Raw genomic sequence first — 13,629 nt, 5'->3', positions numbered from 1 at the left:
CCTGCCAAGAAATTTAAGTGTAGAAAATCGAAGTCCCTCCCCCCCAAAAAAAGAAAAACAAAAAAAGTCCCAAGAAATCGAAGTTCAAAACCAAATTGAGGGAGCTGGGGCCCTGAAGAGGGAAATGGGGGGATGGGAATGTGGAGACCCAAACTCATGTGCAAGCCCCAGTAATGGAAAACCGTGGTGCTGAGAACCAGTACATAAAAAAATTATACCAGGCCGGTACAAGATAATATAAGATATAAGATAAGATAGAAACACAAATCACTGACTCACAAGATGTTTTTCTCTTTTTTGTGTTTTTTCACCCTCTACTTCGCTCATCATGTTATGTGAATGATGAGTGTCCAATAAGTAAATAAACAAAATAAATACCAAGGAATTTTACGAAACCGGGATGCATGCTCCTTGGTTGATGCCAAAAAAGGTGTTAGCAACTCCAATATTACATTGACATAGGGCCCCACTCAAACGAATTGATAGCATACTACTGGAATGTCGTATAAAGTTTGAAGGAGGCTCATTTTATTGGTAATGGAAAGTTCTAGCTCCCCACTTTGATAGCCAAAAGTGATCAGAGGGCAACAGCCCTCCTCCTCCATTGTCCTCTTTTCTCCAAATACATCCGATCGAAAATTTGAAAGGGCCATTGTGTCCAATTTAGTCCAAAGATTATATAACAATGCCTTCAGGTTAATACAACCCCAAGAGCAATGGAGCAAGGGTTGTAAGTTATGCCCAGGGGCCATATAAGGTTCTTATGGAAAAGATGGCCCTATAAACTTTGGAGAGGCCTCATTTGATTTTAAATTGGAAGTTCTATTTTCCTTTTGAAGAATCGAAAGTAATCAGAGGGCAACTCCCACAGCTCCTTTTCCCCAATTGGATCGGATTTAAATTTGAGATAGCGAGTTGTTTTCCAAAAAAGCACAAATGTCAAATAACTATGGTTCTGGGTTTTAAACCTCCTTCCTTCAACCCTCGGGGAAAGGGCAAGAAATTACCCTAGTCACTCATCATTGAAATATAAAGTTTTATGGAAGGATTGGTCATATAAACTTAGGAATGGGTCTCATTTCATTGGATATCGAAATTTCTTTTGCCCTTTTTAATAATCGAAAGTGATCAGAGAGTAACGAAACTTCCTGCCCTCGCTTGCTTCTTTCCCCAAATACATTTTTTGTTCAAAATAGCCTAAAGTTCAAATAAATATAACTTAGCGGTTGGAAAATCCACTGCATCTCCCAGGGCAAAGTATTTGACTATTGCAAGTTGCCCGTTGTAAACACACAAGGTTTTTGCGGAAAGGGTGGTCGTATTAATATTGAAGGGGAGCTTATTCAATTGGAAATTAAAATTTCTAGTTATTTTTTTTAAGAGTCAAAATTGATTAAAGGACGACCCACCAGCCAGCCCCCCACTAGTTGTGATTTTCACTGTTACTTTACTTCTAAGCTGCAGAGCTCATTTACGATTCGATGTATTTATTTTGATACTGGTTGTCAAATGTCTTCAAGCAGCAGATCTCAATTTCGCTTCGTTTTCTTGCATCATTACCTCTGACTTTTTTCCATGCCTTTTACTTTAGCTGTTTGGATTCATTCAAAATTATGTATTCTAAAGCCTTTTCTCTCTGAAATATCTAAAATAAGCATTGCCAAAATTGTCACTTTATTGTTTAATTTCAAGTAATAGGGTGGCAAATCAGTGATTTCAATTGAATTAAGAAATTATGTCGTGAATCAAATTCTGCTCCATGCTTAACGCATCCCTTATTCAATCGTTAATTTCTGAATCGTTTAAACTCCGTGGTAGCATAACTATCGTGAGATTCTTTAGTTTTTAGTCACATTTTCGTTTGTAATTCAATGTGATTTCACTTAACTGTCACCTTCGTAGCGAGGAAGCTGAATTGTCCTTTTGTCCTTTAGCTAATTAGCTTAATTAGCTTTAATATTCCTGTAATTGATTCTTTTTAAAGATCATTAACTTAAAGTTTTGAATAAACACACGAATAATGATAAATAGTTTATCAGGGTTTTGTCCCTTAAATAAATAACAAAAATATTATCAAACAGTTCGTGGTAACGAACTGTAGTAAGGAGCGACCCGGCTCAATAGTAAACGAAACTCTAAAAAACTGAATTTCGATGCTAAAAGATATATCAAAAGAATCGGATTTTTATGCTGATTTTTAATATATAAGTTTAATCAAATTTAGTCTTTGTCATCAAAAGTTACGAGTCTGAGAAAATTTGCCTTATTTTGGATAATAGGGGTAAACACCCCATAAAGTCATAGGATCTTAACGAAAATCACACCATCGCATTCAGCGTATCAGAGAACCCTATAGAAAATATTTCAAGGTCCAGTCTACAAAAATGTAGGTTTCGTATTTTTTGCCAGAAGACAAATCACGGGTGCGTGTTTATTTGTTTTTTTTTTTTTCCCAGGGGTCATCGTATCGATCGAGTGGTCCTAGAGTATTGCAAGAGGGCTCATTCTAACGGAAATGAAAAGTTATAGTGCCCTTTTCAAGTGAACAAAAAAATGGAGGGCACCTAGGCCCCCTCCCACGCTCATTTTTTTCCCAAAGTCAACGGATCGAAATTTTGAGATAGCCATTTTGTTCTGCATAGTCGAAAACCATACTAACTATGTCTTTGGGGTTGACTTACCCCCCACAGTCCCTGGGGGAAGGGCTGCAAGTTACAAACTTTGACCAATGTTTACATACAGTAATGGTTATTTGGAAGTGTACCGACGTTTTCAGGGGGATTTTTTGGTTTGAGTGTGGGGTTCAGGGGAGGGGGCTATATGGGAGGATCTTTTCTTGGAGGAACATTTCATGGGGGAAGAGAAATTCAATAAAAAGGGCGCAGGATTTTCTAGCAATACTATTAAAAAAAAACAATGAAAATATAAACATGAAAAAGTTTTTTCAATTGAAAGTAAGGAGAAGCATTAAAACTTAAAACGAACAGAGATTATTACGCATATGAGGGGTTCTAAAAATACTGTAGCATAAAGAGCGAGGTATTTAGGAGGAGATAAATACTTCGCTCTTTATGCTAAATTATTTTTAGTAATTTCAACTATTTATTCTACGGCCTTTCTGATTCAGGTGTCATTCTTAAAGAATTGGGACAAAACTTAAGGTTTAGTGTGAAGAGCGAGGTATTAACGAGGGGACAAACCCCCTCATATATATAATCAAAAATATAAGAATATAAAAGTTTGTTACGTAAGTTAATTCTTAAGTTACGTATATTTTTTACTAATAAAAACGTTCATTAAAAATTAAAAGTTCTAGTTGCCTTTTTAAGTAACCGAAAAATTGGAGGGCAACTAGGCCTCCTTCCCCACCCCTTGTTTCTCAAAATCGTCTGATCAAAACTAAGAGAAAGCCATTTAGCCAAAAACAGAATTAATATGCCAATTTCATTTTAATAATTTATGTACGGAGAGCAAGACATGCATTAATTCAAAAACTTTCAGATATTAAATAAAAAAAACAAGTTTTTTGAAATGAAAGTAAGGAGCGACAATAAAACTTAAAACGAACAGAAATTACTCCGTATATGAAAGGGGCTTTTCCTCCTCGACACCCCGCTCCTTGCGCTAAAGTTTGATTCTTTCTCGCAACTCTACTTTTTAAAACAATAAAAAATAACAATAAAAAATAATAAAACAATAAACAATAACGGAAAAATAAAATAATCTTAAAAAAAAGTGCCAATTAGACTAGAAAAACTTTCAGGTTGGAACTCCTGATCTATTTTCATTTGAAATGAGGCTTAAAACCAAGCGCCAAGAAGTGCTGAGCCTGAAAGTATATGTGTATAAAAAAATGAATTTATGCTACCTGTAAATAAGAGAGGCTTAAGGGTTACCTCTAAAGATAAATATATGCTTAGAAATATGAAATTTTGAATAAAAATTTAATCTGAAAAGTTATTTTTGATCCTAATCGCGATTTTCTTAGGAATGTGCTTTGAACTAAATGTAATAGAAATTGGAGGATGGCAAGTACTGCTCATGCAAACAAAAGTGTTATATTCTAATGCTGTTTTTAAATTAGCCAAAAAATTAAATTACCAAAGTCCGATAAACGTCACAGACAAAACATCTCTGAAAGCATCTAACCGATCACAGTTAGTACTGAAAACCTTTATTTAAAAAAACCAACATTTGTGTTTTCAATAAATAACAAGTTAAACTTTGGCGTAAGGAAAGGGGAAGTGGCATCCCTCCTAATACTCAGGATAGCTACTGTTTGTTGTTCAGTTTTAAAGTGGCTGCAAAGTAAAAATTCGCGCAATTTATTTTGAAAATATTTTTTTGTTTTTATTTATTCTACTATCAGGCATGTACAGAGCTATTTATTAAGAGGAAAGGGAGGGAAAATGTTTTTTAAGTCGGAGACAACAGGTGAACTGTCCTAAAACCAGTGAGCATTAATGACAAACCTTGATGTTCCGGGAAGAAGATGAGGTCTGATGGTCCCCTATTACTTGTGAGCGCCTATCTCTTGAAATACCTTGGTGTTATTTTCCTACTTGCCTTTCACTATTAAATGCAATCTAACACGCCTATGAAGTATTCCATTTAATGTGATAACGGTACAATTTATATTCGTTTTTACTAGATCAGTTTTCCCAGTACGTACTCGAGGGAGATGGGTTATGTTCTCCCCTCCCCCAGATATCTGAAGGATCTTGCGATCTTCCGTCGATAAAAAAAGCTTTGTTTCTAAATTCTCTCCAAATTGACGCTATCCTATTGACATAAAAATAAAGATTTTAGTCAAATTGTTTATAATTAACTGAGAGGGAAAATATAATAAATAACAACAAAGAAGTCTTCTTAATCGCAATTAGTAGGCGCCAATTCCATATCTCCTGTAGTCTATTGGCTGTTGAGCGTAGTATCCCCAGGGAGCGAAGCCATATCCACCGTAGCCTCCTTTGGTGCTATATCCTTTTCCATATGCACTTGGGCCTCGGTATACCTAAAAAAGATCAACCAATGTTTCTAATGTATTACATAAGCGACTAGAAGTGCAAAACAGAAGATAATGGAACTTTAAAGAAGGTGCAATAGTGCGTAGAATTCCGTAGGAAAGGGAAAAATAATCGAAGATAGAATTCATTATATTATAGATTGCAATAAATATGCCTGTATTTTGGTAAAATCACATATTATATGCTACTGGAAGTTTCAAAGTCCTAGAAAATGTTACGGATATGGAGTTTATTCGAAGCCAAACTATATTTTATCCAAGGATTATTTTTTTTTTGAGGTCAAAACTTCCTAGCAAAATTATGAGCAAGCCTTAGGGCCTTTCCCTTAAGATGAAGAATTGAATAGTTTTAGGGTGCTTTAATGGATCGCTGTTTTGACTAACGCTTGCAAAGTGTTTAAATTATAAAGCTGGCCCTCACCTTGTGTCGATCATAGCTCAGTTAAAGATCTGAGTTATTATAATTTTGGCAGAAATATTCAGAATAAAAAAATATACAAAATAAACTATACGCTTTGTGAAAATCCGAAATCTGTAAAATTATCAGGTTTTTTTTATTTCAAATTTCTGACTTGCTTCTCCCTATCATTAGAGCCCCACTAAGGTGGGCTCTATATCATGTTTTATCTCTCCTATAGGTTCTGAATCTATTTGCCTTAGAGAGATCCAGAATCAAAACATTTTATGCGAACCTCTCACGATTTCGAGCTACTGCTGATACAGATTTATTGATTGGTCAATTGATGGCCTTATTAAACGGACTGGTTTGAGATATCTCAATGCTTTTTGATTTCCATTGGTTTTGGTTCAAAATCCAGTATGGGGCAGTGTTTATGATTGGTCTTGATTTCAAACTCTATCTATTCGAAACCTTTGTATTGTAAAGTAAGAATTGAAGGTATGTGCTTTGTTTTGGAAGAGTCAGCATATTTTCAAGAGTTCGACTGTTGTTAATGTGACACAAAAATTTAACAGAAAAGATAGTTCTGACTGGTTGTCCCTATTCTTCATATGGTCATCACTTTTTCGCATGTAATGTAAGAATGTTGTCTCTGGAAGTTAAATATAATTCGAGGATTTTGTTAAAAAAGATTTTTTTGGAATTTCGTTAAATGAAGATAAGGCTTAATTCAAAGAACAAAACAAAATTGAAAATCCATAGCAATCGCTGAAATAAGACTAGTATGCTAAGAGTTTTGCAATGTTATTTTAAAGCTTATTTTAATTTCAAAACAAAACTGAAATTACATGGTACCTTGTAATGAAAGCTTAAACTTAAGAAACCAAATAAAAGTAGGCCATTTTCCGCATGTCTGAAGGCTGGCCTTGGAGGTAAGTGAGGTTTCCTGGATACAAACCTCAAAGCCTGGCAGTAAGCTCTTCATGAGGGGTGTGCGACTTCTGAGTAATGAGAATATCCTTTGCAAACTTCTTGTGTAGAAGAATTCAACATTTATGGCAAAAGAAACACAAATTTTTTTGCTTTTTCATTGGCCATTGGTACGATTAAGCAAAAAAACCGAAATAATACTATAAATAATTTCTTAAATACTTCATTAAAAGCACTAATATGGAAGTTGTCATTCCATTCCACAACAAAGTGCCTCTCTCAGTCATTTTGACCGATAGTTGATAACAATAGCCTGAACAGGTAGCTGAGTGGAGAGCTTTGGTTGACACCCTATGTGTCATCAATGGTTTTGGAGATTCCGAGGTTCAAGGTAAGGCAAATGTTCAGCATGATTTCTGCCAGGGCTATAGCTCCCCTTTTACAATGAATATTTGTTTTTAGCATATGGTGGGTATATGTCTATCCATAAAGAAGGTGGTGGGCTTGGTTCATCCTCTAAAGAAAAAATTCGTGTGAAGAAACACTGGCTATCAAGAAAGTTAGAAAACCATTAGTTAAGAATTCACTGACAGAATTTCAAACCCCTATGTCACAAGGAAAAACACCGGTTTCCATTAACGCTCCTACACCAGGATGCGTTTTGTTCTTAGCTACATTGTTATGCAATCTCTAATTTATATATCTAAAAAATCTAAAATGGAAATAATTTAAATATTTTAAGTTAATTTTTCGCATTAAAATAAAGAGTTGTGACAAACACAAATTACTCATAATGCAATAGGGCCTACCACGATCTGAACTCCCTGTTTTTAAGCTAAAGGTTAAAATAATCTTCATTTAAAGCACATTAGAGTATAGTGCATACATAGTATCTGTAATTTCAGAGTTTTATTTGCCTATTGTATTTTAAACTGTCCAAAATCAGAAATTTTAACGTCTCCAGTCTTACTAAAACCCCCACATTTATAGCAAATAGGTCTGAATAAGGATATTGTTACTTTTAGTGTTGTGATAAAGACTTTACATTTATATGACAATACACAATTTTACACATTGTATAAACGATATATTTTTTTCAATAGAAGCAAAGATTTTGTTGTGATAGGAAGATAATTAAGGCATGTCTTAGCTTCTTTTATATGGAGTAGTTCATGTACATTTTAATTTATAACTTCGCTTTTTTCTCTCATGCGAAGAAACTTGTGTTGTTTATACAATTAAAGCTAGAAACGTGATTTTGTCTTGGCTAATCTTGGATGAATCATCTAACCATGGAAATAAATCTAAGAACTGAATTTTGAAGACGAAATAACACCTGAAAGATCGATGTTGTGCAATAGACATGTGTGACGGCCGAATGTGGAAGGTGACTTTGAATTATAACCTTGGGGAGAAAATAGGATTAGATTAAAATACATTATGTGAATTCAGATTACCAGCAATATTTCGGAGACGGCTCGGTGGATGGAGTCGAAGCTACTAGATCTTGAGAGGAAATGGGGAGGGAGAGGAGGACTTTAAGTTTTGTTACGGAAAGATGGGTTTTGCCACTTCTATAGTCAAACTATATTCAGACAGTTTTGCCACTTTTATAGTCAAATAGTTCACGAACTGTAGTAAGGAAGGACCCGGCTCAATAGTAATCGAAACTCTAAAAAATGGAATTTTGATACCATTAGTTACATCAAAAGAATCGCATTTTTATTCTGATTGTAAATATATAAGTTTCATCAAGTTTAGTCTGAAGGTTGCCAAAAAGATTGAGCAGAGGGAGGAGGGACAAATTTTTATGAAGCAAGCTTTTTTCTAGTCAAAACACGGTAAAGCCGTCTCTTTGGCTATTTTTCTTAATGAATTTTTAGTTTGATTTCGAAAGGTTGTAATTGATAAGTGTTATAACAATCAATATCTTTGTAAACCAGAAAAAGGTCCATATTAACCATTCTGCAATGCTTTAGTGGATGCTTGTGACTTTCTTGACTTCTCTTTTCAGTCCATTTTAAACGGTGAAAAACAAAATACGACTCTTAAAAATGAGTCAACTGGTTCAGCAGGATAAGTTTTCTACCTGTGTAATTCTACAAATGTGTTTCTTGCGTAATTTTTCTATAAAGAACCATTTCTTTGAAAAGTTCAAACCTTCCTTGTCATTCTCTAGTAAAACTAAACAAATATGTCCCCACACCGGTGACTATAACTCCGTCACTACATATTAAGAGTCATTTCACCACATAGACTGGTAGTGGGAGTGGGGCGGCTAAGCATAAGAACTGTTCAGTGTTTGAAGAAAGCATGGAAGTTGCTGTACATATACTTTCGACCACGTTGAATAATCTTGGAAGTCGAGGCAAAAAATCCGATAACTAGAACGTTGCCAAAACGTGGTACAACGTTGCGAATCTCGGACAAATTCAAATGGGTTTTAATAGCCCAAAAAAGTTTAAAAATGGCTTTAAAAATGCTGTTGAACACACTGGTCGTCTCACTTTTAGCCTCAGATCATAAAAACATCGTCTAATAGTCACAAAAGCGTCGGTTCTTTTTCAAATAACGATTTCCTGTTAAATAAAAGTCAGTAAACTAAAGCCGTGGATGAGGCCTCTGATTTTGAAATTAGCTTCTGATTGAACTGGTGAAAAATGAGGTTGGACCGAATTGGTCATTTTAGCATCTTATTAGAGGCCATAAGTCAGAATTGTGTCAGTTTTCTTAAAAGTGGGAATGATGTCAGAAGGTTGCATTAGGTTGTGTGACATTCTGACCATGTAATATGAGTTAATTTTTTAAAAATAAGAAGTCGGACATCGACTATACAAGGTGATTCAAAGCATTAAAATTCGATTTGAGAACGTTATGGATATGCCGAGTAACATGAGTTCGTTTTTTTTTTAAATAAGAAGCCGAACATCGATTACAAAAAATGATTCCAAGAATTAAAATTCCATTTCAAAAAGTTGTGGATATGCCGAAAACGTCGTGTACCGAATACTTTTCGCATACAAGAAAGAAATAGTTTTCTTTTACCTGAATTTTCACTCTTCCTTCTGGATATCTGTAAGAAGAGTAGGACGGTCTGTATGCTGACGCTGATTCATAAGATCGCTCTGCTGTCTCCTCAGGCATTCCAGCTACCAAAGCTGCGAAACCACAAACAACAAATGCGAGTAAAGTCTAAAAGAAAAAACAAAAGATTGTGAACAGGGAATATTAAATACATATGTAATCATAGTTTTTTTTAGTTTATAAATTTTGACTTTTCATGTTTTTCACGTAATTCTAATATTAATCAAGGTTGGGGTAGAGACCGTTTTAGGGGTGATTCAGGGGGCACTTGTCCCAGTTGCAAAGATTTTATGGGTGCAAAATTATAAATAAATTATCAAACAAATAAATAAGTGAGAAAGTCAGATTTGAATAAATGAAAAATTTTGCTAATAAATAAAAAATACAATAAATGAAAATCTTTTTAAAATCCAGTCCGAAAATTTTTAGGAGATGGGGAAGAGACACTAATCAAGATTTTGCCCGAGTCCAAGAGAGGCCAGAACAGCCATTGGGTGGGGGATACGTAAGCTTTACTCCGATGGCATTTATTATTTTTAAACTATTTAACATTTAAAAGGAATATAGAAATTATGTTTTGTAGACAAACAATGTCTTCTTACATTCATTCGGGGGGCCCCAACATGATAAAACATAAGAATGGTGTTGCGAGAAAGACAAGAATTGACAAGTTTCTAGAAGAAGGTCGAACCTATTATTTATATTTAAATTAAAATGCCTTTTTTTACAATTAGTATCTTACTGTTAATATATACAAAAGCCTTATTAGTTAGTATTCCTCGCGCAAGGCTTTACTCTGGTTTCAAATAGACAATACTGCCTTACCAATTTCGAAATCATATCCTATTTTTGAGAAGAGTATTTCTTATAGTGTGTAACAATCTTGAAGACTAGTGTTACTGGCTTTGTCTTTTAAATGATTTTATTTTTATACCTAAACTGGTGCATATGCTTTGCAGGCATATTATTATGGTATTAAAATAATGGTATCATTAAAAGCAAGTGAAACTTTCACAGAAGTATAATTAAATGCGTTTCAAGATTAAGCAAACAATTACCTAATAGCATTTTGCAAATAAGAATATCTTGTGGCGTGTAAAACAAGCTGAAAGGGGATTTTCAGTTAAAAGCCTTTTACTTAAGATAAAAGCCTGCGCAGTCAAACTTAACGAAAAAAGACCTTTTCAATTTGATACTGTCGAAAAAAAAATAGAAGCAAAGATAAACATGGTAAGACAGTAGAAAATTCGCTTCTCATCAAATCAACATTTTCGAGCCAATAACTTTTTTTTTTAATTCTGAAACCCCCTTCACCGTAAATATCTGGGTTTCAGCGATAGATACAAGCAAATAAAGAAGGCATGTGACAATATTATGTATTATATACGGTCCGTAGGAACTTAAATTCGAACATTGAGATGTGAAAAGAGTGAATAGGAGGAAAATTGTATGTGTTATTCTTGTACATTTCGTTTTTTTAATTTCCAGTTAATCTTCAATTATTCTTACACATTAGATTTTTACACTTGAAAGCAAAAACAAAAACGGCCGTATCCAGGGAAGAATGTTGGATTAGGGGGTTTGAACCTCTCCCCAAAATGTTTCTCGGGCTCCCAAAACGGTACAAAAATGAATATAAACAACTTTTCTGTGTATTTTTAGAATTATTTATTTTTTTTAGAATTATTTTTAGGATTATTTTTAATACTTATTATTTTTATCATAATTTATGATAAGTTTTTAAGATACTTTTCATTGTATACTGAAAGTTACTGGTAGCACCGCTCCTGAAGGACTATGAAAAGCGATTTAGATTAGTTTGTTGTTGTGAGGTTACGTATTTACTTTTGATCTCTAAATCAATATTCTTTTTTTTTTGCTTGACTTTCGTGTTTTCAATAAAGTGCTAGTTTTCTGTAATTCTGAAAACATAGGGAAATATTACCAGTTGATTTATTTGCATTAGTTTTATTGACATATGTTAGATAGGCTGTGAAGTAATAATTTTTGTTCGTTTTAAGTTTTAACTTTGCTCTTTACTTTCCCCGGAAATTTTTTTTTTTAATTTAACATATGCATGTTTTTGGATAATATTTAATTTAGAAAGAACACTGCTATGACCTTTTTTAGTTATACAGAATAATTCCTGTTCGTTTTAAGTTTTAATGTCGGTCCTTAGTTTCAGTTCAAAACTTATTTTTTTCATATAATTTCTAATCACCTCCAATCTAGTAAAGATAAGATACCCCAGCCCTCATTAAAGAGCTAAACTGAAAAGTCGTACAAGCATTGAAGGAAAAAAAAAGTTTAGAGTGAAAAAAAAAAACAGTATTGTTTGTTTTCACACAAAAAAAAACAAAGAAAGAAGAAATATATCTTTAATTCGTTTTTTTTAAATTAAATTTAGTCACAATTGAGAAAGTAGTTCTAAGGGAGTAGCTTCGACACAGAAGGTTAACTGAGCAGACGGGTTTGTATATCGACGTATTTGCAGAAAAGTTTGTTAGCTCAACAGAAATGTGCCTTTAGGCTTAGGGATTTATTTGACCTGTCCCTAAATAAAAAGCCACTCATTACTCAGAAATGAACGGAAATTTCAAAAAAGATCATTTCTTGTGCAGGTACGATAAATGGTATTATTAAATAAGTTTATTTTCATTTCATAATTTTTTGATGAATTACCTGAATTCTCCTATAGAACTGTTTTCATTTGTCTTTTTTCCTATTTGGATGCATAATTTTACGTATAAAGAGAATATTACGGTGAAATTGTCAAGCAAATAATTTGAACTAGTACGTATGACAATATTTAATTTTCCCCAGTTTTCTTCCCCCCTTCCAGCTGAAATTTAGTTTCTCTAAAAATGTTGTCAAAACTAAGATAAGCCTGTATAATTCAAGCATCTACTGAAACAGGTCAGTTTTCTTTATTACGTCTTTATCTTTTTTCATTACCATATGGCTAGTTTTTCAGTTTTCTCTGTCATTTTTATTTGATTTGGGAAAATTGGTTCGAACTTTGAACCCCCCCCCCTTCCCCCGCAGGATTTTGACAAAAATAAGCCATTCGTTGGGGTAGAGATTTAGTGATCTACTCTGAATGTCGTTGCAAACCATGAACTGAATGACCTCTATTCCCTTTTGAATCGAAATGCTTAACAAATAAATTCCTGGGACATGCTTTAAAAATGGGTGCATCACATTTATAAAGACAGTGAAATTATCTGGAAATGATCGTATAGAAGGGATAGAACCATGATTGAAAAAAAAAAAAAAACACCCAGCCAGGAATTGAACGGAAGGAAGTCTAATTCGAAGTCGAACGTTGCACTAACAGAACCACGCCTCCATGGGCAACGGCAGGGGGTGGGGGAGCAGGGGGGCTATGAAACCTCTGGAAATTTGGGACTATAAAGTAATTATAAGGAAATCAAAGGAAAAAGTGTCCTGCCCCATTGTTGGCTGCCTGCCAATAGATTTTGACCCTTAATAAGGAAAATATAAATTCTAATTTGTGACTTGAGTGATTCCTTTCCAGTTTTCCACAAACATTTTTTTCTATATGATTTGACTGGACCAACGGAAAAAATTAAAGTAAGTAAATAACGATCCTGGTCCATAACGAAAGTATAAGAGCCTAACTAGTGATAACATTCAACCAAAGAATCAGCTTTTTATGGTGATCCTAAATATGTATTTGTTTATTTGTAATTAGTGCAGTTATTAGTACACAAGGAAGTTCGTAAGAACACAAGGAAAACAGCTTCACGAGGGACAATTTCGGTAAAAATATGCCGTCAACTTTGCCGTCAACATTGCAAGAGTGCCCATGAGCTGATCTATGAAGTCACTATAATCATAAATGTTTCTCCTGAACGAAATGCTAGGAATTTTTGTGTCAAACAGTTCGTGGTAACGAACTGTAGTAAGGAGCGATCCGGCTCAATAGTAACCAAAACTCTAAAAAATGGAATTTTGATATCAATAGCTACATCAAAAGAATCGCATTTTAATGCTGATTTTAAATATATAAGTTTCATCAAGTTTAGTCTTAGCCATCAAAAGTTACGAGCCTGAGAAAATTTGCCTTATTTAGGAAAATAGGGGGAAACACCCCCTAAAAGTCGTAGGATCTTAACGTTAGGATCTTAAAATGACACCATCAGATTCAGCGTATCAGAGAACCCTA

General features: G+C 34.1%; 1 protein-coding gene across 1 annotated transcript; it reads right to left on the bottom strand.

The window, feature by feature from the left end:
• Positions 1-4,803: 4,803 nt before the first annotated feature.
• Positions 4,804-10,357, bottom strand: LOC136038972 (prismalin-14-like). The gene is made up of 3 exons (XM_065722494.1): positions 10,266-10,357; positions 9,402-9,548; positions 4,804-5,014 (listed from the first exon to the last, which is right to left on the bottom strand). The coding sequence occupies exons 1-3, from the start codon at positions 10,278-10,280 to the stop codon at positions 4,880-4,882; spliced, it is 297 nt and encodes a 98-aa protein (XP_065578566.1). The 5' UTR covers positions 10,281-10,357; the 3' UTR covers positions 4,804-4,879.
• Positions 10,358-13,629: the final 3,272 nt, after the last annotated feature.

Source organism: Artemia franciscana, chromosome 2, assembly GCF_032884065.1.
Source record: "Artemia franciscana chromosome 2, ASM3288406v1, whole genome shotgun sequence".
Lineage (NCBI taxonomy): Eukaryota > Metazoa > Arthropoda > Branchiopoda > Anostraca > Artemiidae > Artemia > Artemia franciscana.
Note: the sequence above shows the minus strand (reverse complement) of the source record. Positions and strands in the feature narration are given on the sequence as shown.

Coding starts and splice junctions, on each gene's coding strand:
- LOC136038972 (XM_065722494.1), bottom strand. Junction 5,015..9,401: donor AAGGAAGAGTGAAAATTCAG/GTAAAAGAAAAC, acceptor GATCTTTTTTAG/GTATACCGAGGCCCAAGTGC.